General features: G+C 37.8%; 2 protein-coding genes and 1 pseudogene across 11 annotated transcripts; all 3 read left to right on the top strand.

Moving 5' to 3' along the window:
• The first annotated feature begins 69 nt into the window (after positions 1-69).
• Positions 70-4,281, top strand: LOC147919067 (uncharacterized). Of its 6 annotated transcripts, none has more exons than XR_015593072.1 (15): positions 70-263; positions 371-442; positions 533-632; positions 721-863; positions 1,048-1,118; positions 1,201-1,282; positions 1,363-1,464; positions 1,557-1,612; positions 1,890-1,924; positions 2,371-2,581; positions 2,739-2,948; positions 3,046-3,113; positions 3,217-3,256; positions 3,642-3,863; positions 4,006-4,281. XR_015593072.1 is itself a non-coding variant. In XM_087505340.1 (15 exons), the coding sequence occupies exons 2-15, from the start codon at positions 422-424 to the stop codon at positions 4,072-4,074; spliced, it is 1,422 nt and encodes a 473-aa protein (XP_087361466.1). In that variant the 5' UTR covers positions 70-263; positions 371-421; the 3' UTR covers positions 4,075-4,281. The 6 variants fall into 6 exon arrangements, 3 of the variants coding, with proteins under 3 accessions (XP_087361466.1, XP_087361464.1, XP_087361465.1); XR_015593070.1 differs by having other exon boundaries at positions 70-292; XR_015593071.1 differs by having other exon boundaries at positions 70-292; positions 3,981-4,281.
• Positions 4,282-4,398: 117 nt separating this feature from the next.
• On the top strand, positions 4,399-5,642 carry LOC147919066 (intermembrane lipid transfer protein VPS13-like; annotated as a pseudogene). Its single transcript, XR_015592260.1, has 7 exons — positions 4,399-4,429; positions 4,675-4,761; positions 4,864-4,941; positions 5,021-5,134; positions 5,231-5,324; positions 5,417-5,461; positions 5,560-5,642. The product of XR_015592260.1 is annotated as an intermembrane lipid transfer protein VPS13-like (transcript).
• A 6-nt stretch (positions 5,643-5,648) lies between these two features.
• On the top strand, positions 5,649-24,939 carry LOC147919065 (uncharacterized). Of its 4 annotated transcripts, XM_087505688.1 has the most exons (42): positions 5,649-5,719; positions 6,029-6,085; positions 6,526-6,733; positions 7,187-7,255; positions 7,345-7,424; positions 7,567-7,716; positions 7,923-7,986; positions 8,866-8,967; positions 9,108-9,320; positions 9,399-9,532; positions 9,663-9,813; positions 10,015-10,104; positions 10,240-10,341; positions 10,672-10,727; positions 10,815-10,917; positions 11,020-11,193; positions 11,278-11,394; positions 11,542-11,786; positions 12,133-13,709; positions 13,827-15,049; positions 15,462-15,590; positions 15,675-15,830; positions 16,234-16,800; positions 16,898-16,969; positions 17,125-17,556; positions 17,656-17,839; positions 17,914-18,640; positions 18,724-18,840; positions 19,175-19,448; positions 19,853-19,966; positions 20,086-20,169; positions 20,944-20,994; positions 21,106-21,285; positions 21,360-21,676; positions 21,779-22,117; positions 22,212-22,275; positions 22,793-22,939; positions 23,086-23,190; positions 23,290-23,400; positions 23,475-23,579; positions 23,849-23,918; positions 24,052-24,939. In XM_087505688.1, exons 3-42 carry the CDS (start codon positions 6,602-6,604, stop codon positions 24,741-24,743), a joined length of 9,819 nt encoding a protein of 3,272 aa, XP_087361814.1. In that variant the 5' UTR covers positions 5,649-5,719; positions 6,029-6,085; positions 6,526-6,601; the 3' UTR covers positions 24,744-24,939. The 4 variants fall into 4 exon arrangements, with proteins under 4 accessions (XP_087361814.1, XP_087361813.1, XP_087361815.1 ...); XM_087505687.1 differs by lacking the exons at positions 5,649-5,719; positions 6,029-6,085 and having other exon boundaries at positions 6,503-6,733; XM_087505689.1 differs by lacking the exons at positions 5,649-5,719; positions 6,029-6,085; positions 6,526-6,733; ... (2 more) ...; positions 7,567-7,716; positions 7,923-7,986 and having other exon boundaries at positions 8,866-8,956.

The raw sequence follows: 24,939 nt of genomic DNA, 5'->3' as shown, positions 1-24,939 counted from the left end.
ACTTTATCTACTCAAATTGATAGTAGTGTTTCAAGTATACACATTCACAAAAAAAAAAAAAAAAACGAAACTTTTTGCAGATCAAAGTAGTCAAAACTTAAAAAGTTTCATCTGAATGTCTCTAAAACGCGATTTGAAGGTTTCAAACGCAATTCGCTGGTGAAGGGTATTTAGGCTGCTGCGGTGAACAGTTCATCGAAGCATGAGTACCATGGAGGAGGAAGCGGAGAGTAGGAAAGCCATCGCTCTCTTCATAGCTTTCGGTACCAAAGGCGATGTCTACCCTCTCGCTGTAATCTCTCTCTCGATTCGGATTTTGTGGTTCTCTTGGGAAACGAAACCAAAAAGGTGTTTCTTTTTTTTTTTGCAGGCCATTGCCGCAGCTTTCGCTCGTAATCAGCAACATTACTCTGTCGTTTTGATGTCACATTTGGCTCATGAGGTTGAGTTTTTTTTATTTTTCTCATAAAGTTCTCGAATTGCAAAAACTACGTTCTCGAATCAAAGTTTAAAGAGGTTGGACTTGTTGCAGAACTTAAGCTCCCACCTTATCAAAGCGAAAGTTTCATTCTTTCCTATCACTTCTCCTCCTGCTCTGTCTAGTGAAGCTCAGGGTAGTCAAAACGACACAGGTCAAATACTCATGATGTTAATTTCTTCTTTAATTCTGGTTTTCGTCTTACTTGGCTTTGACCATTCATTAATTCTGGTTTCAAACAGACTCGGTGAGGAGAACCTTTTTGGAGGAGAAAGAAAGGATAAAAAGGGATCATAGACAAGAGTGTCTCTCTGCATTCGGAAGCATTTTTGGGAAGGGTCCTTGTATGGAGGGTGATTTCGTTGTCATAAATTTCTTTGCATTGGTACATATGCTTCATACTCTCCTTTGTACTGGGATTGATTGTGATCTGCTTTTTATCTGTATCAATGAAAATAGATTTTGAAACATGTAGCTTGACTTTCAGCAACGAAAACTAAAATTCTGAATGATGGTTACAATCATGTGATAAGAATGACTAACTGTGGTTCTTCTGATTGTACATTTAGGAAGGATGGAGCCTAGCAGAACTTTTTCAGATCCGTTGTGTGGTGGCTGCTCCTTATGTTGTTCCGTATAGGTAAAAATATATAGCATATAAGTATGAGTGTGACATCCTGGAAATGGAAGATGATCTCACTTGCAATTCTTCTTTTGTACAGTCCACCATCAGGCTTTGAAAGACAGTTTAGAAAGGAACTCCCAGATTTGTATAAGTACTTGAAAGAAGCCCCCATTGGCAAGGTAATTCATATGATTGTGGTACAAAACATGTTGATGGTGTTATTTTCTCCTGAACTTTTCTAATTTACATGCTTTTCTAGGTTAGCTGGAGTGATGTAACTCATTGGATGTGGCCTCTTTTTACTGAAGAATGGGGATCATGGCGATACGAGGAACTCAACCTAAGTTGTTATCCTTTTGCAGTAGGTATTTTTTAGACATAGATACCTAGATGTATACATTGAATTTGTAAAATAATATCGTGAACTGTCACTCGATTTACTCATCGGTGCAGGATCCAGTAACAGACCTTCCAATTTGGCATAGCCGGCCTCCATCTCCCTTGGTCTTGTGAGTTGTGAATTCTCTTGGTGGTAACATCTGATCACTGTGCAATCTATCTTGCCATCACGGTTTTATCTTCATATACTAAGTATTTTCTGCTTAATTGGCATATTTCATGTACTTTTCTCATTTTATAGATCCAATATTGGCTGATCTCTAATTAAATTTTTAGAACTTCAACACTATTAGTAATTTAGTTGTAATATTATACTGATATTAAATTAAAACCAGATGCGATTGCTTAAGCCTGCCTGTGACTTGTTACTTATTTTCCTTGTGACAGGTATGGTTTCAGCAAAGAAATCGTCGAATGGCCTGGTATGTAGGATGTTTGTTGCTGTTAACTAAAATTTTCCTGCGTATTGCTAGCATCTTCTTTATAAGAAATTTATTGGGTAGTAGTTTCAGTCTTATTTCTTGTTGGTACGTCCTGCAGCTATACTCTTGCCATTTATGAATTCTTGAGAAAGGCCAGGATGGTAACTTTATATCAGAGAAGAAAAAGGTTAAAAAAATTGACCCAGATTTAAGAGGACGACTATTTTCCATCTACAAAACGGGTAGAAACTAGAAACTAATTGAATGTAACAGATCCTTGAAAGAATTGAGTTGAGTGACTTCTGACCGTAGTTAAAGAAGACTCTGCTTTAACATGTAGTTGTATTTCTGCGCTGAGAACACATTAGAAAATCTCAGAGCAATCGTCCTTGATCTGGCAAAGCTTTTTCCTTTGGATTCACTGCAATCATTTTATCCTATGACAGATTACTGGCCGTTGAGCGTTCGAGTCTGTGGTTTTTGGTTTCTGCCCAATGAATGGCAGTTTTCATGCGATAAATGTGGAGACAATCCTTCTGCAGGGCTCCTGGGTACAGGCGATTCCCATACATGCTCAAACCACACTGAGTTGTATACTTTTATATCGTCTTTTGAGCCAGCACTACCCATCTTTGTAGGGCTGAGTTCTGTTGGAAGGTCTAAATTAAATTTGACCCCTCTGATCATATCTGAGTTCAAGATATTTATGTTTTCAATACTTTTGTGTCAGATTAACACTGAGACTCATTCTGTTAAGATATTTAACCCATGCTAAATTAGTGTACGGCAGTAATTGTTGTCTTTGCTTTTGCAGCATGGGTTTTGTGAGGGATCCCCTAGCCTTTCTTCGAGTTCTTCAATCTGTTATCCAGATAACAGGTTACAGATTTATCATTTTCACAGCGGGTTATGGACCTTTAGATGCAGCAATTTGGACCATTGCTAATGGATCAGATACAAGTGAGAAACAGTCTCTACATGCGGGAATCTCTATTTTCGACGGCAAGCTTTTCTGCTTCTCTGGGTGAGCACAAAATTTCCCAATATTTAACTGGACATAGCAAAACCTATATTACCCTGTGGCCCTTTAACCTACTTATTTCTTTGTCTTCCTGAATTAGTATGGTGCCATACAATTGGCTGTTTCGAAGATGCGCTGCTGCTATTCATCATGGTGGCAGGTGAAAATGTCAGCTAGATGCCCTTTCCTGGTGAATATGGACACATAAATAGACGTGAACTGATTTTTTTGTGTGTCTTTTTATATGAATAATGTGGACTGTGGAAAGCAGTGGTTCTGTTGCCGCGGCATTACATGCTGGTCTCCCGCAGGTTTGTTTTTGCTTCACAATCTTACATAAACTTTGAACGTGTTTGAATATGAATTTAGATATTTGAGATAAATGGTAAACTAATTACTTATCTACAAGGATCAGTTGGAAACTTAGATTTACAGTTGATGAATTCTGTGTTGGTCAGAAGAACATGTGATGATCGTTCAATCACTTCTCTATGGTTACGCTGCTGTACTCGTTAACTAGTACTTGGCCATAAACCAAAGTCTTGTGCCTACTTGGTTACAAAAAATGGTTAACGTTCTTAAGCTTTACCTTGTATCGCATAAGTTGACAGATTAGTATTGGTGTCTCTTTGAATTAGTCTGAAGTTGTAATGTCAAAAAGTGACCACATAATTGTCTGTATATGTGTTTCTACAGATCATATGCCCATTTATGCTAGATCAGTTCTATTGGGCAGAAAAAATGTCTTGGCTTGGGGTTGCTCCTCAACCATTAAAAAGAAACCACCTGCTTCTGGAGGAAACAAATGATGAGAACATCAAGGAAGCTGCACAAGTGGTAGCAAAAGCCATATACGATGCATTGTCTGCAAAAACTAGGGCTCGTGCCATGGAAATCGCGGAAATATTATCTCTTGAGGTAATATAGTTACGATAAAATTATTTTCTCCTACTGATTCATGGCTCAAAATTTTAAGAACCCTTTCGCGTAGTCTTCTTTTGTGTTTTGAGTAATTTTGGCAACTGATAGTTTTAGGGTATCCAAAAAATAAAAATTTCAGGATGGAGTCACAGAAGCTGTGAGGGTGCTTAGAGAAGAGGTGTGTGAAGAAGTCTCGGGTAGCAACTGAATATATATTAATATATTTGGATGAGCATAGTCATTGAACAACGTAAAAGCTTTATGTCAAGTGATGCATACTGATTCTTTCTTCGCCACCAACCTTAAATAACGTCTTATCTTTCTCTTTTCTACTATTTGTGCTTCATTTGAAGTACTATATTGGATCAAAAATTGTAAGACGTTAACTTTCTCTAACGAAACATTTTGTGCTTCATAATTTCTACATGATAAACACAAAAACACTTCATATCTCTTCAATTAGAGCCAAATTAACTTGACAAAAAAGTTGAAAATAAACCAAATCAGATATTAGCCGGTTAGCGTAATCGAAATGTATAAACATTTGGTCTGGTCCCGGTTCGGTACGAAAAGCACGAAACCGAAAAAAAAAAAAACTCGTTTGTTTGGGGACTTGGAGAAGACAAGTCTCTCATTCTCTCTCTCTCTCTCTTTCGACGAAAAACCCTACGATTTCATCGACTCCTTTACTCTTCTCCGACCACCGTCTCTTTTCTCTTCTTCTTCTTCTCCCGGCGGAGAACAATAAAATCCGTTATCGCTTTTCGAATCATTCGATAATGAAATAGCGATTTGAAAGATGTTTGAGGACTTGTGCAAAAGCTTTTGTTAGGTTACTTAGGTCGCTACATCAAAGACATTCAGAAAGACCAGCTCAAGATCACACTATGGAATGGTATTCTTCTTCACTCTTTCCATCGTTTTTCTAAGTTTCCGTATCAACGAACAACCACAATCTCACTGTATTGGTTACAATTTTCGTGGTTTTTAACTGCAGAGGAAGTTCTATTGGAGAACGTGGAACTGATTCTTGAGGCGTTTGAGTATTTGCAGCTTCCAATTGCTCTCAAGCAAGGTGATTATATAGTTAGTTAGTTGATTGAAGTTACAATTTCGTTTTCTTCGGATCAAATATATTTTATTGTTTAATTTAGGTCGTGTTGGGAAATTGAGCATTAAAAATTCCATGGAAGAAGCTTGGTTGGGAACCTATCATTATTATGCTTGAAGATGTCTTTGTATGTGCATCACAACGTAATGATCAGGAGGTGATTTCCTTATTCTAGCTGCCCTTTTCTTTATATACAGAACAACTTTTTGCCTCTAAACCCATATATATATATATATCTATATATGTATTGCAGTGGAGCTCAGATGTTGTTGAGAAAAGAGAGTTTGCTGGTAAGAAAGCTAAGCTTGCTGCTGCAGAACTGGCAAAGTTGTCCAGGCGCGTCTTCGGTGAGCGAATATACTTCATGTCCTACATAGTTTATCTTTAAGATTGTTCCTATACAAACATTTGTTCAATCCTTAATTTTTTTCTTTTCCAGACAGTCCAGCAGGGAATCCTTATATGTCGTACATATGCTGCCAAGGTGAAATTATGTTCCGCAGGCCTCCTTTTCTTACCTTTAGTTTTAGTATCTTACATTTTTTTCTTCATATTATGTTTGTTCTGATGCTGTATTTTAAGTTTTGAGGATGTTGGTTGTGGTTGTGGATGAGTTATCAATATTGTCCTTGTTTTCTTCTACTATGTTAACTTTCCGTCTTTAATGGCTTAGATTCTTGATAGCATTCAAGTGTCCATCAGGAACTTTCACATCTTATACTCCGATGCACAACCGGAATCAGTAAGTTTCCTGCTTGTTTTGTTTAATTAATTTTCTAGAATATAGGCTTGTATTTTATTATTCTCCCATTGCAATTGTGAGAACTTATATACATCGTTAATCTTACTATATTATTTGTTTATTCGTGAGAGCATAGCATTTATCATGAAGGATATGTACTTATTTAGATTAATTCAAGTATTTGAGCATGGTGATGCTAAATTACTATCTGTCTTTCTGGCGATTCGTTAAAGAGTATAATATGAATGATCATTTGGTGTTGTCTACTTTCCCACTTTCATATGTTTTAATACTAAACTGCTGTCGCAGGTTCAAGTTGTATTAGGATTGCGGTTTTCAAGCTTGACAGTTACGAATCAAAACTCAGTTGGGTAATCTCTTTATGCACCTTTTCTGGCATTTTAAAAATCTGTTCTACGTTGTGTTTGATTCTTAGCTTCGCTTTATTCTATGTTAAGGATATGTGTTTTGAATTACATTATTAGACAGCAGAAAGCATACCCACTTTAAATTCTTTCCAGTTGCCTTGTTTCTTCTATGTCACTTGAAACGTGTATTCTACTTTCGTATTTGATTCCTTGTAGCTATGCTTCACTCTATGGTAAGGTCATGTGTTTTAAATTACATTGTGAGACAGCAAAGAGTATACCCACTCTAACTTTCTCCCAACTTCGTCTCTTCTTACTGCAAAATTTCCTTAATACCTATTTCTTTCATAAGCTAAACTATTGTTGCTAAGACAAGACCTGTGGTGGATATATGTGCATCCTGAAATATCTTGACATGATGTCTGTGTTGAATACCAGGCCATCTGTTGGTAGGGTGAGAGGGGGGCAAGTGAATAAACTTGTGGAGATTGAAGGTTTGGAAATATATTGCGACATGTATGAGGGAAACATGGACTTTCCAAGTGTTGATGAGAAAAGAGTTTTTGACAACTGGTGCCAGTCGAGATTGCAAAGTAATAGATTTGGTTATTTACTGAAGCCAGTCCGTGTTCGCTCAACGCTATTGGTAATGAATCTAAAACAGTGTCATTGTTTTGCTGTCTTTTAACATCTTTCGTTATCATCTAATCTTTGTTGCTGCTTCAAGGCACTGCATACTTGCTTTAGCTTTAGGGTAGTGTTAAAAATGAGATGTTCAAATTGGTATGGTATATCTCATATACCAAGTCTCTTTCTCGATTTACCCACATGGCCGATGGAATTTTGGTGACATTTTTATCAGTCAATGTTACAAGAAATAATTTTGCATTGCATTTTTGCGAATTCGTTTATTTGTCACCATCAGCTCCATATAGACGTTGTATTTGGTAAAAGATTTTTACAGCTAGCTGATCATTGATACACTATATATACAGAAAGCACATCGTTGTTGTATACATCAGCTATTGTTTGGGTGCATTTTTTTGTGCTGTATGTAAATTGGCATTCTCCATTTTTCCTGATACACTTCTTTGCATAGGTCAATCGATCTGGAGAGCTTTATGACGATCTACCTCAGTATTCTATCAGCTGTGAGTTGACTGATGTGGTTAGTTGTCAGAAATGCTAAACTGAATTCAGAGCTAATATTTATTTACTATTTCATGACTCAGTCTAACTTCCACTTGGGCGTTTCAGGTCATGACTCTGAATGAATTTCAGTTGAAGCAGATTCTTATTCTGTTAGATTACTTGCAAACTAGCCAATTGCGGGAGAGGTAAGCCTTTCTTTCATTAGGGTAGCAATAATTTTTCCTCCATTCAAACTTTTTTTTCTCTCCTGAGATTTAGCTCCATTAGTTTTTCACTACAGAACGTTTCGAAGAACTAATGATTTTAAGAATATATGAAATGGTTTAGGTATGGGCGGTATCGTCCTTGCTCCACTTCCTTGTTTAGAAAACCACCAGGATGGCAGAAACTTTGGTGGCACTACGCCCAAAAATCAGTTTTATCTGATGTACGGAAGAAACTGTGGAAAACTTCATGGAGATTTCTTGAACAACGAATGTAAGTTTACGTTTTCCACATCATTTCTTTAATTTATTTAGATGATACTGAATCACATAGCTATTACACTATTCGTTCTCTTAAAATTTCTGCTTACTTTATTTCCACGCAAATAACTTGCTGTTTCATGGCATAAGTAGACAAAAATTCCGGAATATATTCAACCAGTCTGCTTACTTTTTTTTTTTGTTTTGGGAAAAATACAGGAGAATGCGCAGGAGGTATATTAACTTTTACAAGATAAAGCTAGATTTTCTTCGCAGAGAGCAGGCAAGGATTTTGTTTTCCTCCTTATCTGATTAGAAGTGTCAGGGTTTGTTCATTATGTTGCTTTGTCCTCCTATTTGTTTAACTTCATGAAATTGCCTAACACAGCCTGTTGGATTCAATGTGACATAGAAAGCCTCATTATCTGTTAGGTGATTTTACATTATTAGGGAGGTGGTTTTTTCATTTCGATGTGTTTTGTCCTCTAATTACCGTAACATGTATATAAAAGGGTAGTGGTAAAGTGATTTTTAGCAGCACATTTCACATCATATAAGTCCATCAGGGAGCATATTATATGGTGATTCATCATCTGGTTGTGTTCTAAGAACGCGTAGTGGTAAAGAAAAGGTGATTTAGAAGCATATTTTAATAATGTCTGACATTTTTTGAAAATCTTATATCTTGACACGTGCCTCCTTACGAATGGTTATTCTGGTTATTGCATAGGTAGCTGTAGCAATGTAGGCAACTTTTAAACTTGTTTGAATTAGAGGTAAAAATTTGCAGAATATTTGGTCTAAGCCTCATCATACATTTCAAAGAAAAGAAATTGAAGAAACATTTTATTTTCTTCTAACATCAATGAAATACTCTATACGAGCTTATCATCCTAACAATGTAGTTGTTCTGAAATTGCTGATTGAAAGAAATACATTTGTTCTTTTCCCTAAACTTCTCGTTGCCTTGCCTTAATCTGCATCATATGTTGCTAAGATGCTTTACGCTGGACATATTTTTCCAACTAACGCATAACCTTCGTAACTTGAAGATGAGTTGCTGTAATATGCCTGTTTCTTCTGTAGCATTTTCAAACCAGAATTTTTTCTTGTCAAGTTGCTCCTCTACTAATATGGCTGTGCTTTATGCCTCTGGATACAGTCAATCGATGAGTCTACCCTTTTGGGTTTGGAAGAAGTGGAGAAGAAGTCTGATATTGATGATATCTTAAGTTATAGGTCCGCAGCGGAAGGTGAGATGCAGGTATGGTATATTAGGTTGCTGATGTAGCATTTTTAATTTTGGCTGAGATACCAAGTGCTTTTTAGATATCTATCATAAGTTGATGTCCTAGCAATGGTAATTTTTTTATCTGTCCTTTTACCTTCGATCTTATTATACAGGAAGCTTGTTCAGAATTGATAGTAAACATGGGAGCAACTGCTGCCACTGGCTCCGAAAAGGAACAGAGTGCCTCTGAAAAGGAACAGAGTGATGATTCTATTTCAAATAAGTCGCGTGGATGGTTGAACTGGTTGTCACGGGGAATGCTTGGTGCCGGAGGCACAGAGGATTCTAGTCAGTTTTCTGGTGTTGTTTCTGATGAAGTTGTCAAGGTAGTTATAAGTACCATTTAATGGCAGTGCAAGGTCAAAATTCGTCAAAACATTCTAATAACTGTTCATTAACTGCAGGATATACACAAGGCAACAAAGTTTCACCCTCTTTCTTTGTCTTCTAAAAATACAAGTGCAACTGGTAAGATCTGTACATGCTCCGTTCGACTTGACGTACGCAAAATTTCTGCTACGTTGCAACATATAAGTGGGTAAGTAAAAAAAATTCAGTTACTTCACTTATATGTTGCAGTTGTAAAAAATTTCAGTTACTTCACTTGTAAAAAAATTTCAGTAAACTAGTTTGTCTTTTCATTCCTTATTACCTTAATTATTCCACAGGAGTTCTTCTCAAGTTATTACAGAGTTGGTCATCTTGGGGGCAATTGTTGAATGCAAGTCTTGGAAAGATTCTACAGCCATGATTGTATCTGTTATTTCTGGAAGGCTGGTCTATCCTCACAATGGGAAAGAAATTCTAACCATGAAAGGGGTTTGTGTCCCAATATGCTGTTACACCTTTGCTATATTGTTAATATATCTGAAATCATGAACATTATCAGACTACTCTTGTTTAATAAGTTGATATGAACCATCTAGGTGTAGCTTATGCTCCATAGTCTCTTTTATAAAAATCAATTTGTGTGCGCCTCCATTTGTTTCAGGAAAAAAATAATTTAATTATTTCATGCAGGTCTCTTCTCAGAGTGATACACTAGAAAAACCTTCATGTGGAGCACGGTTGGAGTTGTTTAAGGATCATGATGTTGCATTGTCATTAAAGGTGAACTGACTGCACCTTGCATCAGCATTTTTTGGACAAACTCAACGTTTGCTCCTCTCAGGAGTCTTGGTCTTTTGTTCGTAGCTGACTATTAGGATTGACTTTGTTATAGATTTTTGCATCTTGTTTCTGTAGGTCACCCTTCAACCACTTAAAGCTGCTTATGATGTAGACTTCTTTCTAGCTGTCAGCAATTTTTTCTCGGGTTCAAGATACTTCAAACTCCAACACGAAAGGGTGAGCTCTTATTTCACTACACTGCTAACTTTATTATATTCTGGTAGCTCTCGAGTAGAATACCTGAATCTGAAAATGTTCAATTTTTTTTGCGTATACTTGTTGGTGTCTCATACTTGTCTATCAGATTCTGCTATCCATTGCTGGGAACTAGATTCCTCTAAAGCACTGCAATCATTGTTTATTTGCCTGTACAATGATCACATATTTGATTTTGTGGCATTTTCCATATAAATGGTTTCAAGAGATATTTCCTGAAAGAAGGTTCAAGATTTTTTTTTCTTTCACCTCACACGGGAAAACATGTACCAATTCGCTTTTGTGGCTCAGGTTTTATCGTCACTCAATGGCCTTGAAAGTGAAACGCGATTGGCGGCGAAAGCTGAGTAAGTGTTTCCTCTATCATAATGTTCGGCATAGATTTATATCCTAATTAATTGTGATGCTTATGTGTGTCTTGGTTTGATTCGTAGATACCTTTTATCTAGCCGAAATAAAGTTAAGTGGGACCTGGACATAAAAGATCTTACTTTAAGTTTCCCTGGACTATTGGGTGAATCAGAAAGCTATAATCTGGTATTTTGCTTATATAAATATTTGGTTGTCTGTGTTTTCTTATTCTGTTATTTGTATCTCTCGCGGTATTTATTTTATCTTCCTATGCATTCCCTTGTACAGGTTTTGGTGTTGGAATCTCTTTCTATCACATCTAGTAGCACAGATTCTCTTAGCCCAAGTCCAAAATTGCAGTCTGATGTGATGGATGCTTTACAAAGTTCCATTGCAGCCTTAGATGCTTTCCAAGTCAACGATCTCTATGACCGTATTGATATCAATATCTCCGACAGTGAGGTAAGATATGTTTATATGTTTTTTTGTTTTGGATTGAAGTTGTTTAAGCGATCATATATGTTCTTACATGTGCATCTCGTGCAGATGAAGCTCATGAAGATTCATCCTTTCCAAGAACTTCCTCTTGTGGAGATATCATCTTTACTTATCAAGTTTGCGTCTTGTATAATTCCGGAGGAGTCAACTTTGAAGCAGTTGGAGGTATTAGAATTTAATCTCAGGTTCCGAAATAGCTGTGTAGCTGAATGAATGAATAACTCCCTTGTTCAGTGGTACCAATGCTTGTACTTTTGTATAGGCATTGACCACATATTGCAATTGATTGTTTGCCATTCCATATCTTTTCAGGTTGAAGCTACTCTGCCTATGTTCAATGTCCATTTCTCTCCGTCGATATTTAAAGGAGTCATGTCTGTGATTGAATATCTTGATATTCAGGATCATGGAGCTCGAAAAGCCCCACCTCCCCCTGCTCCCATCTTTCGCTTCTCCACAAAAACCAACTTGGCACTTTTCAGGTTACACGTCAATCTTGAAAATGAAGGAGAAAATAGCACAGTGCTTGTTCTTTCTATACAGCAGCTGGATCTCTGGTAAGTAATTGTTGCTACGGTAAAAAGAGCTCATTTTGTGTTTTCTTTTACAGTATCAGTGGAAAGTTAACCTTCAACTATTAAACAAGCATGAATGCAGCGTTTTTGTTGTTGTATATTTCGATCTACCACGTTGATGTCTGCTTGTTTTACCAAGCAGTTGATATGTTCACATGCTTCTTATAATACATATTTGGTTTTACCATCACTGCCTATCACTCATCTCCTAATGCCATTTTCAAAACCACGCCCATCCAATTATTTTTTTTCTCTTGGTTCTTAATTGTTAAATATTGTAGCACGGGGGGTTCCTGACAAGTTCCCTTGTACAACCGTCATTTTTCAGGTATTCACGTACCAAATTTGAAGAGTGGTCAGTCTGTGCGAAAAAATTGGAAATGACAGCTTGCTCCTCTAAAGATGCAGCTGACAGTCATATTTTATGTTCATCAGGTAATCTACTCAAACCGTACGCTTCCCATAGACATGGGATGGATGCTCATAGTAGCGATCAAACCAACATTATTGACAACGGAACAACTCCTGAGGCTGCTGTCAGCTTAAATTGCAAGGTTTCTCAAAGTAAAAATTTTGTTTTTAAGAAGTATACAATCTATTGGAGGGGCGCTGAACTCCATTGCTACCCATACATATTTGGTTTGCTGACAAATTTTTTGGATAAGATAGCCTCCTATAAGATCTCGTCTGCTGATACAAATCCACCTAGCCTTGCTACAAATCCACCTAGCCTTGCTACAGATACCAGTGCTCCAACAGAAGGCCCTCAGTTTGATTTTCAAAGGTTTGGGTTCTCAAACTTCATTGAAAGTAGATCTTGTGGCTGCATTCCTCTGGACACATATCCATTTGTAACCATTAAGAATTCGGGTTCTCTTGGTAGTCTAGAAAGTTCTCTTTGTTATTCGACTTCTGACTGGAGGAAGTTATTTATTGTAAGGAATAGAAATGATGGGGCTGAAATAGGTTTGAAATGCGAATGTAACAGCTGTACTTTTCAACCTAAACATGATTGTCCTCTGGATGAGCTTACGTCCTCCAGGGGTCTTGGTCAGACCAATCACTTTACAGTTGATTTGCATGTCTTCGACGCCAATGTGCATTTTCATGATACTTCAAGTGTTTTTGGAACTATTATACTACCGGTATCCAGATACTTGCTTACCATTTCAGATGATCATTTCGATTTGGTTGCCTCTGCTGAAGACTTGATGCTGGAGTCATCTTTGTTCACCAACTATTCTGGCGGGTTCCTTTGGAAACATTCATTAACAGATGTCTCACCAGTCTTGAACCTACGCGTAAGGAAGAGGGATTTGGAGCCTTCTATTTCTGAACTTGAAGTGAGCATAGGTATTCAACACACATGCTGCATTTTACTTCCGGAATATCTGGCCATTATAATTGGTTACTTCTCTCTTCCTGACTGGACTTCAAAGTCTGGCCTGCAGTCGTTGCCACAAGCTACTGAGTTAACCAAGGTTCATTCTGAGTTGGCCATTACCTATAAAATTGAGATACTGGACTCCTGTTTGATTCTTCCTGTGGAGAATGATGACCACCAGCAACTGAAAGCTGAAATTGGGCAGTTATATATTAGCTTTATTCTAGAGTGTTCTTTGAGCAATGTGGTGCAGCACATACCACAGGAATGTGTTATTCCGCTTAATCAAGTAGAAGGGCGAGCCGACTGTTTAAACATATTTGGGCGGGGCTTATCACTATCATTGCTGCTTTCTGAAAATGGCATATCAACATTCAAGAAGGAAGCCGTGTGCAGAAGTATCACGCTAGCTGCTAGTATTATTGCTGATGCTTGGATTAGATTACCTTGTGATCTTAATCCGTCAAGTGATTTGGCATGTGTTATGTCAAGAGTTGAAGTTTGTGAAATTGTTGTGGATGGTAGGTGGTGTTACCCTTCATGTTAACTTTTGCTCCTCAGCGCTCATCTTTTTGTATAGTGATTATTTATTTCAAGTGATGCTTATATGTGTTATTTTTTTTCTATTTTCTTTGCAGATTCAGATGCTTTGGATGGGTTCAAGGCATTTCTTGTTGTGGTTGATCAGCTTTCTTTAGTTGCTGAGGAATCAAAACTTTTCGTGTCTGATGTTCCTCAGTTCCTTCATACGAAGATGCGTCTAAAGCAAGATCTTTTAGTTGCACCCCTTGAACCTTCCACAAGCTTAATACAATTCAGATTTTTTGTCAATCTTTTGACGACAAAACTGCATCGATTAAGGATAGATCCTGGAACACTGCTATCCGAACCAGTGCTCCAAGCTGATATGAAATTTATTTGCTCTGGAGAAGTTAAAAATAATTTCCCCATGAGCTTGGATGTTCAATTTTTCGAAATTGGGCTTTATTCATTGCTGAGCTCAGTCATGTTAGCTAGATGCATCAATGCATATGGGGATCCTTCTGCACTGAAAGTTAGATTTACGGAACAAGCTGAAAATGAATATAGTCTCTGTTTTTCTCTTCCATCCCTGGACATCTGGTTACACTCTTTTGATTGGATTGAAGTTACTGAACTTCTGAAATCTTATTCCCAGAAACTGGAAGACAGTAGTCAAGACCCTATCTTGTCAAAAGGTTCAGACTTGGATATTGATGAACCTATTGAAGTGGTAAGGAATATTTGTGACAATACTGATCGGGCTTTGAATGTTCTTCAAAATGAGGTTTCAGAGAACTCTAGTGATGTTATGGCATTTACCGCAAGATCAGAGATTATTGGTGTCACAATCCATTTTCCTCTTTGCACAAGCGACACAGAATTTCCAGGGTTCATGGCAACTGATATTCATGAGATATCTGAGGAAGAGCACCCAAATTATTTTAAAGGGAGATACTGTAAATATGTTACGCTTACAGCATGTAGTAGGAGCGGCGAACTCTCTATTCGTGGGAGAGACATCAAACTCAGCAATAAGGTTGAAAAGCTCAGTGGGATTCTTGCAATATCTGGGGTTAATACTGTACGGTCTTGCTCTCTGTTTGGGGCGTCACAGCTACTTGTAGAAACAAATATTCAGATGGATCAAAACAAGATCATGAACATAGATGTAGGGATACTGTCTGAAAATGTGGAGATGCATGCATCTCATCAAGTATTATCTTTCTGGCATGGAATTACGTTTGATTCACCTGGGACACCATCTTCACGAAATTCGCAAGGAAACATGAATATAAAAGTCCAGATAAGAGATGTGTCTCTTCTTATTTCAGATGGAAAGGTATGCTTGTGCTTTATATACTGATATAATCTCTGTCAATGTTATTTCACACAGAAGTGACCTCACAAGTATTTATTTTTGCTGTGTATGTGTGTATTACTGTTATTGTGCTGCCACTTCTGTTGTGCCGTGAACAGTTCATGTCTACCTATAAATCTAATGGCACTTCTTTGTAGTTAGTGCTTGAGATGGCGAGTTTAATTTTTCTTCACTGACAAGCTTAGTTTGATGAGTGAGTTTTGGGTGGTTTAAATATTGGTCTGCGTTCTGTTGTCTAGAACATGTTTTGGTTCATAATTGTCTGTGAGCTCGTTACCTATCATTAGCTTTTGCACTGTATATGCCACAGGTCAGCTTGAAAATTTTGAGCTACTTTGCCGATGACTTCTCTTGTCTCTTTAATCTCATGCAGTGGGGATGTAGCGGTCTGCTTCTTGAAGTTCTTATGAGAAACTTTCTCCTGCAAGCTAATCTGACCGAAAAGAATATGGAGAGTTTGGTATCATGCGATCTTGAAGTGAATTATAATAATATGCACAAGGTACGAGGCAGAAACATAATCCTGCTGTCATTTTTTCTTTGTTTTGGTAGTATGCTTATAACCACCCGTGGATATATGTTGAAGGTCTTGTGGGAGCCTTTTATTGAGCCCTGGAATTTTGATCTCAAATTATCCCGAAAATTTGAGGCAAATTCTTTGCTGAACAATGCTGGTCTCACTGAAGTAATTGTTGCATCATCAAATCAGCTCAATGTGAACTTAACAGAATCTCTTTTTGAGGTACGCTGAGATATAATTATTCAGTTATTATTAATATTGGCAGGGACTGGTTAGTTTTACTCAGCTTATGGATGTGGTTTTGGTGCTAAATCCTATAATCAAATTTCTTGCTAGTTTTTAGATAGGATGAGTAGCTTCCAACTTTCTGTCTAGTTGTATTATTGATAAATCTCTGGGTATTCAAATAGTCCACATTGGATGGGAGGGAACTAGATCAAAATTTTAAAAATCCTCAGGGCAACAAAACCCTAAAACTAGCTTTTGTTTTGAGTTCTACCCAAGGGTCTTTGTGGGCTTGGTTTGGCTCACTCCTTATCAATCATCATCCGAAAATGCTTTGTAAACTCATTATCTGTAAACCCTCAGTTCCACATATGTTCATTTTGTCCTTTCCCTGTTGAAGTGTATTCTCAGGATAATTGAGATGTCGAACACTTTGGAATTGATGGAAACAGATGCGATTCCTGACGATAAGGGATTGTCAGTTAACTGCACCAAAAGTACCAAGACAGAACGATATTCCCCATATGTACTTCAAAATTTAACTTCTCTTCCTTTGGGGTACCTAGTTTTCCAAGGACATGATTCAAATGTACTAAATATGTCAGCTCCAGTGGCTCAGGACTTTGTGCAACCTGGTTCCTCTGTTCCCATCTATGTTGATAATAATGACACACTACTTATTCCTGATAGACGCCGAAGTCAGTTTAGTTGTTTCAGCAGCGAATCTGGTGATGCCACACAACATTATATGAAGATTCAACTTGATGGAACATCTTTTGCTTCTCCTCCTCATTCAATGGATCGAATTGGCCTTTCCTGTTTTGAGGTTGATTTTTCCAAAACATCAAACTCCAGTGATAATGTTGAGAAAGGAAGTAAATCTGGTTCTGGAAGCAGCTTTGTTGTTCCTGTTGTGTACGAGGTTTCATTGCAGCAGCAGAGCAAGTTAATACGAGTATACTCAACTGTATGTATCATGTCATTACTATATATATATATATATATATGTGTTAATGTGTTAATTCTTATAACTGTTGAGTCTGCATATACCTTTTCCTTTTCAGGTTATAATTTTGAACTCCACATCCATGCCACTGGAACTTCGCTTTGATATTCCGTTTGGCATCTCCCCAAAGGTTATTGAATTCTAATATGCCAGTTCGTTCTATCCGTACCAGACACTGTTTCTGTGCTACTTAAGGAAACTAAGATTTTTCTTTTCTTTTCTAGTTTCCTTACCTGGTGGCTCTTAACACCATCTTTTTTTTATTCTTATTGCGTTCTATTTCAGATCCTAGATCCTATTTTTCCTGGTCAAGAATTTCCACTGCCTCTACACTTGGCTAAGTCTGGCCGGCTACGGTGGCGTCCCCTCGGAGATTCTTATTTATGGAGTGAAGCTCATAGCATCTCCAAAGTTCTTTCTCAAGATAGCAGGATAGGATTTCGCCGATCTTTTGCTTGTTATCCATGTCACCCTAGCCATGAACCATTTCGTTGTTGCATATCTGTTCAGAGCACTAGCTTGCCGGCATCATTTTATCTTAATGATTCGCCAGATGGAAATTTTGGTCAGCAGTTGCACGATCTTGACCAATCAAGAGAGCGGTTCATTCATCAAGTGACTTTAAGTACTCCATTTGTTGTGAGCAATTGTCTTCCAGAACCAATATCACTTTCAATCGAAAGTGGTGGCATCACTCAGACTGCATCCCTTTATGAGGTTTGAGAGATATTTCCATACAATTTCCTTCTGGAAGATAGAGTTGAATCATGTTATAATATGGTGTTATTTATATGGCATAAAAATGTATTGTTTTAGGGGGAGACGCCATTCCAGCATATTGATCCTTCACATGATCTGGTCCTTGAGTTCAAACTAGATGGCTATAGATCATCATCGTTAAAGTTCCCACGCTCAGAAAGTTTTAGCACAGTGGCCAAGTTCAGTGGAGGGAAATTCTCTCAGATAGAAACTATTTCCTTTGATTCACACCTCGGTGGTGGTAAGGTTTATTTTTTTATGTTTAAAATTTGCTATTCATTAAAAAAAACAATTTTAATATTGATTATCTTATAGGTTCCGTTCATGTATCGTGTGAGAAAACGATGGATGTAACTTGTGGGGCTCGGGAAGTATTCATCTTTGTCCCATTTCTATTGTATAACTGCACTGGAACTCCTCTGATTGTTTCGGACTGCACCAATGAACCTAAAGGGACTTACAGCACAATTCCATCCTGCTACAACCTGATTGAGCAGCATTTTGTTCAAACTCGAAAAGTTGGTCTTGGCATTTTGACCTCGGAGAAAGATTTGCTAGATAAAGTTCCAATGGCGGATACCCCTTCCAGTCCTTCCTCATCGGAGTGCAGCATTACTGCTTCCGGTACTGAGAGATTTTTTGATAAGCATGCTACTCAATCAACTTGGCAAGTCCCATTTGCAGCGCATCCAAAAGACTCAGCAATTATTCGCAAGAGGAGTCTTTCATCAAAAAGTTTAAGAGAGGTGTGCTTCCAAGGTAATGAATCTTGCAAAGTAAAGGCATGCATTTATTCACCTTGCCCTGTTTCCAGGGCCAGTGACACCATGATCCGAGTCAAAAGGGACCTGCCAGGGTCAGATAATTCAAGTAGCCTATACCCTCTGTGGTCTGCTCCATTTCCTCTTGTTCCACCCAGTGGTTCAACAAATTTAGTTGTCCCACAACCATCGCCTGGTGAATCATCTTTATTATCTGTTACATGTTCCATTCTTGGTGGTGCATTAGCAGGGAGAACGCAAGCAATTACTTTCCAACCTAGGTGATATATAGTTTCACTAAATGCTCTATATTCTCCTAAACCACTATCCCTATGTATCCACTTAACAAATTCCTATGTTGCAGATATATCATCTGTAATTCATGCAGCCATAACCTGTGTTACAAGCAGAAGGGAACTAATTTAGTTTCCCATCTTGCTGTTGGGCAGCACTCTCAGCTACAATGGACAGATACGACGAGGTTCGTTCATTACTATATACGTCATATACAACACATTCTTTGTATTAATAAGTGGTTTTCTTTTTATGATCCTATACAACCCATTTTTTGTATTAAGTAGCTGATTACGCTTGAATTTGTTGGTTTCCCACAGTTATCTGTTTTGTTTTGGTCCACCTTCCCCGTTAAGTTGTCTGAAGATAAAACTGGTTCCCCTTGTTCCTGTGATTGATCCTATTGAATAATTCACTTTCTATTTGGAAACCAACGCTGTCGCTATATTTATCTTACTTATTGAGAAAGTTGCATTTAAAAAACTTATAAAAGTATGCCACTTACTATTCCATATAAACAGGGAGTTGCTAGTTTCAATCCGTTTAAATGAGCCTGGATGGCAATGGTCAGGCAGCTTCTTGCCAGATCAGTTAGGTGATACTCAACTGAAGATTTGGAACTATGTTAATAAAGCATTTAACATGGTGCGGGTGGAAGTTCAGAATGCCAATATGTCAAGCGGAGATGAAAAGATTGTAGGGAGTGTTCATGGAAATGTCGGGACAAACTTTATTCTATTATCAGATGACGACATGGGCTATATGCCTTACAGGATTGATAATTTCTCGAATGAGGTCAGTAATGTTATAATTGATGGTTCTGTAAATCCAGCTAAAGACTTTTAGTTATACTTCCAGTCAGTTTGTAGGTCGTTCAACTCTACAATTTAGTAGCAGATTCTGAACACTTCAAAGCATTCAGAAAATTAAATTGAGTAATACGAATATCTGTCAGAGTAAATTGTACTTAATTTTCTTTGGCATCCATTGTGTGAGTTATGCTGGCTGTGTCTTTACTGTAGCATATAATTTTGGGACCCAAGGAAAAAAAGAAAGATATTCAGGGAAGGGGTACCATGGCTAAATGTCAGAGTTATCCCTTGAGGAATTTGCTTTCTAAAACCCTTAGTTACTCTCCTACAAGGAACTGAATATGGGTTTTTTTTTATTTTTTTAATTTTTTTTTCTGTGGATGATAGAGACTGAGGGTTTATCAACAAAAATGTGAAACTTTTGATACCATTGTTCATCCTTACACATCCTGCCCATATGCTTGGGATGAACCCTGTTATCCACATCGTTTGACCATTGAGGTATGGTGATTTTTCTGCTTAAAACAAATCATCCCATTGTATCTCTGTTGGCGTTTCTCTTTGCTGCTGTTCTCTTCTTTTCCCTTTCTTACGGTTTTATTTCTTATTGAGGAATGTAGGTTCCTGGAGATCGTGTTATAGGCTCTTATGCATTTGAGATAACAAAACAACCAATTGCAGTGCACTTGCGCTCCACCTCTGAGGTATATATCACAAACAACTTTGTTATGTATTTATTTTTGGTTATTATGGCTTTTGTTGAGTGGTTCCTGCATGCTAGACGCATATATACTATGCATCATCTTGGAATTTTTCACCAGCATGCTTTTTTGAGCATTAGTTATGAACAAAAGATATACTAGCCAATTTCACATTAGACTAAATTGGGAAAGATATTCGCATGAATTTGAGTGAGTCAGATCGTCATCTTTTTTAGCCTAAGGTAGAGTATCCCCAAAATTTCCTTTGCAAGTTAAGTCTGGACTCGATCAGCATAGACTTTCTGGGAATGATGAGGTGGAGTGGATTGATCTTTATAATATCTAGTTGCATGCATCTCTGGATGATATGAATGGATGCTTTTTCAATTTGTACATATGAAAAAATTCAAGTCAGTGTCATTGTCCTGGGTCCTGGGTCCTGGCTAAGTAAATATCTTCTGTTGCTAGACCTTGTAAAATTGGATCAGGCAATGAACGAGTGGTGAGACTGAAAGTTACACTATACTGAACTAATGACTCACAAAATAAAATAAAACAGCTGTGAGCTAATCACATGAAATAAAGCATATCATTGATAAGACCAACCAATTTCATTCACTTCTCCCTTCTTTTTACACTTTCTTATGAGTTCAACATAATAAATGCTAAGTGCGCTTGGAGGAAGAGATTTATCCTTATATCAGTTGTCTGTAGCCACTGTATCAGTGAGTCTCAGGTATTCCTATCTTCTTAATTGTTTTAATTGACCTGCTTCAGAAACCTGAAAGGACACTGTTGCTATCAATCTGTGCTGAAGGAGCTACAAAGGTATAATTTCTCCAATTCCAATTTCTTTAACTTAGCTAACTTTCTGGTACACAACTACTTTTCTCTATGTTGCGGATGTGACTTGTTCATTTTTTTCTTTCCCCTTTCCAGGTTTTCAGTGTTGTAGATTCAGGTTTTCACACCATGAAAGATATAAAGGAAACGTTTGACTCCAGATTCTATGAGAAGGGAAAGCAAAAGCTTCAGACTGAAAATATCATCCGTTACACAGAAAAGTTCTTGCTTGTCCTGCCAAGCATTGGTATATCTTTGGTTAATTCTCATCCACAGGTAACCATCTGAAAATATTAGGTATGTCTATATTACATCACAATATTTTTATAACGCTTTAATCTTCCTCACAGGAATTGGTTTATGCTAGTGCGTCAAATGTTGTGTTAGATTTAAGCCAGAGTGTAGATCAGCAGAAGCTTTCCTTTCAGATCTCTTCATTACAGATAGACAACCCACTTCACAATTCTTCGTATCCTGTCATATTGTCATTCAATCATGACCACAGAGGCATTCCTCCTGATTGGGCCATTAAGAATAACAAAGCAATACTTTTAAGTGAAATTCTCCAGCAGGATAGGGGTAACACCCGTGATGCTGTCTACGTTGGCCTATCAAAGTGGCGGAAGAAAGATGTTTCATTAGTTTCTTTTGAATACATAAACATCAGGTATAATGAATGGTCAACATTCTCCTTAGTATTTTACACAGCATTATATTATAGTTATATACATTCTGTTCCCAACTCTCGGTATTCTTTAAACAAATGCAGGATTTGTGAATTTGTACTTGAGCTCGAGCTACAAACACTATTATCCTTGTTGGAGTTCGTAAAAGCAGTGCTTCCTAATTCTCAGGCTAGACTCTTACCGCTCTCAGATCCCACACTACGTCCTCTGATTTATGACACTGGTTTGAAGGATATAAGTTTGGAAGATACTCCACATGCAAGAAACATCCCTGTATTTAACAAAATCCAGAGAAGCATTGTAGCTCTACCTATAGTGGTTCCAATAGGAGCTCCTTGGCAGCATATTCACTTGTTGGCTAGAAGACACAGAAAAATTTATGTTGAAACATTCGACTTGGCCCCTATTCAGTTTACGTTAAGGTGAGCTAGAACTTTTCTTTTCAGGATAAGTATACTTTTGGTAACCTATCTACATGTAGATTCACATGGGTCCTTTGTGTCACAATATTGACAGCTTCTGCAGTGCTCCCTGGATGCTTAGGAATGGCATTCTTACTTCAGGAGAGTCCCTTATCCATGTATGTACCTTCACTTTCCTTGCAACTATCCTTAGATATATTGCATAATTTTATAGTAGTTTAAATTCAAGGCATAAATGATTTGTGACGCAAGGTTTTGAGTAGTCTTCCTTCCTTTTCTAGGTCAAATACCCATTTTAGCATATTTTTGCCATATTTTCTTTCAACACTGGGATTACCTGACAGGAGAACAGATTATGACTTTGACCAATGCTTTAGTTAGGAGCTTTTATGAATTTAGGGGTGATTAGAGACTCCAAAGCAAACCGTTTTCTGGTTTTGCTTTGGTTATTGATACTCGCGTACTATTTTTCGTGTTCATCTTTTCTTCAGAAATGAAGAGAGTTTTGATCTTACTTCTCATTTTTACTTTGTAATTTCTTCTCTCCTTGGACCCGGTTGTAAGGATTATCATATATAATTTATTCATTATTGCATCTTAGAGCGCCGTATTAATCCTAAATTGAAGGATGTTGTATATATTATAACTAACTAAATCATTATGATTTGATCTCAGAGAGGTCTTATGGCTCTTGCCGATGTTGAGGGTGCTCGAATACATCTCAAGCAATTGACAATTGCTCATCAGATTACTAGTTGGGAATCATTTCAGGAGATCCTTGTTGGGCACTATACCCGTCAAATTCTTCATGAGATTTACAAGGTAAGAACTAAGAAAATATTGTTTTCATTTCCCGTAGCAGTCATACTATTCACAAGAGCATCATCCTACTCAAATAGAATCCTATATATACCCGCTGGACGTATTTCTGCAATCTAACACCAGTTTCCCTTGATTATAACACACAGGTGTTCGGCTCTGCTGGTGTTATTGGAAATCCCATGGGATTTGCGAGGAATGTTGCATTTGGAATTAAAGATTTCCTGTCAGCTCCCGGCAGGAGTATCTCAAAGGTTATGATTAAAATAATTTCTTGTTGCTTAATGTTTTTCCTGTAATGTGTCTGGTTTCGTTACTTTATGCATATATGTAAAACTGCATTACTTGAACAGAGCCCCGCAGGAATTATTCAAGGAATGGCTCACGGAACCACAAGTCTCTTGAGTAGCACTGTTTATGCTTTAAGTGATGCTGCCACTCAATTTAGTAAAGCTGCACACAAGGTACGATGCCTCTCTTTGCTTAAAACTCTATGGTGCAGATGCCAAATATTCACAGAATTTCCATTATGTTGCAGGGTATTGTTGCATTTACATTCAATGACCATGATGTTGCAAGGATGGAGAAGCAGCAATTGGGTGAAGGGTCGCGTAGCAAAGGAGTTATAGGCGAAGTGTTTGAGGTATTTTTTGCACTTTCATTGGAAGCATGATTCATATTCTAATTTGGTGTTCACTTAGTCTTGAAAGTAACTTCTGTCAGATTTCTCGCCATGTCTTTGAAGTTTGAACTTGCAAGAAGAATTAAGTTTGCTTGTGCTGAAAAAAAAAAACAACAGCTGAAAAGTGAACACTGCATTGTTTCTTGCAAATTTTCTTTAATTGGTTATAGATGAGATGAAAATTTCTGCCATCATTGCTTAAAAGTAGTCCGTCGCCATGTTAATCACAGGGACTTACTGGTCTCCTTCAATCACCAATACGAGGAGCTGAGAAACATGGTCTTCCAGGCGTCATCTCAGGTAATTAGGCGGGAACCATCACTCAAGTCATTTATAGATATTCAAGACATTTGATGTTAGTGTACACGCTGTCATTTGTTTCTGGCTTTGTAATTTTACGCATCTGTTAACTGGGAGCCTCTATATGGTTCAGGCGTGGCCATGGGGATTACTGGACTTGTGGCCAGGCCAACGGCTAGTATTCTTGAGGTAACCGGAAAAACCGCACAAAGTATCAGAAACCGAAGCAGGATTCATAACATAAGATCCCAAAGACATAGGCTTCGCCTTCCCAGGCCTCTGAGCAGGGAACAACCTCTCAGGCCTTACTCATGGGAAGAAGCGGTGGGGACAGCAGTACTTATGGAGGTTGGAGATTCCCTGAAGTTCAAAGGAGAGAAATTAGTGAAGTGCAAGGCCCTGAAGCAAGAAGGAGCGTTCATTGTAATCACAGGGAGACTGGTATTGGTTCTAAGCAGCCCAAGCTTAGTAGGTTTCAGAAAACCGGGATTTCTCGGAGTTCCAATTGATTTGGTATGGAATATCGAAAGGGAAATCGGTTTGGAGAGTGTAATACATACAGATTGCAGCGGTGGAGTTGTCCGCGTCATAGGAAGCAATTCAGATGGTGTATGGAACTGGAGACAGGACCAGCAAAAGAAGAGCAGCCCGGCACGAAAACGATGGAACAATCCTTCAGCTCAGCCGCTTCTACAGACCAACGTAGAGCTTCCATCGGAGGAAGAAGCAGAGGACTTGTTGACTGTGTTGCTATCGACTATTGAAACAGGGAAAAACCGAAGCTGGCACAGTCGATTTGTTTTAAGTCGAAGTAACATTAGTTGAACACATAGAGTTGTGTATAGGATACAAGATTCAAAATTCTTTACCTTTCTTAGGCAGTGTACTAATGAGGGGTTTTTTGAAAGTAGTTTTTAGAATATGTGGTCGGATATGTTATTTATTATAATAATTAGATAAATTATAAATGTGGGTACATTTCTTGGTGTATGAAAAAAAACAAAAAACATATCGTTTACCA

This window comes from Camelina sativa, chromosome 20 (assembly GCF_030686135.1).
Source record: "Camelina sativa cultivar CO46 ecotype springtype chromosome 20, ASM3068613v1".
Classification (NCBI taxonomy): Eukaryota; Viridiplantae; Streptophyta; class Magnoliopsida; order Brassicales; family Brassicaceae; genus Camelina; species Camelina sativa.
This window is presented reverse-complemented; position numbering and strand designations above follow the sequence as displayed.

Bases quoted from the DNA above. Each gene is read 5' to 3' on its own strand.
- LOC147919067 (XM_087505338.1), top strand. From the start codon at position 203: ATGAGTACCATGGAGGAGGAAGCGGAGAGTAGGAAAGCCATCGCTCTC. The intron at 864-1,047 runs GTACATATGCTT...TTGTACATTTAG, and splicing joins TCATAAATTTCTTTGCATTG to GAAGGATGGAGCCTAGCAGA. The intron at 1,119-1,200 runs GTAAAAATATAT...TCTTTTGTACAG, and splicing joins CCTTATGTTGTTCCGTATAG to TCCACCATCAGGCTTTGAAA.
- LOC147919065 (XM_087505687.1), top strand. From the start codon at position 6,503: ATGATGTCTGTGTTGAATACCAGGCCATCTGTTGGTAGGGTGAGAGGG. The intron at 13,710-13,826 runs GTAGGTGGTGTT...TTTTCTTTGCAG, and splicing joins TTGTGAAATTGTTGTGGATG to ATTCAGATGCTTTGGATGGG. The intron at 19,967-20,085 runs GTATGGTGATTT...TGAGGAATGTAG, and splicing joins CACATCGTTTGACCATTGAG to GTTCCTGGAGATCGTGTTAT.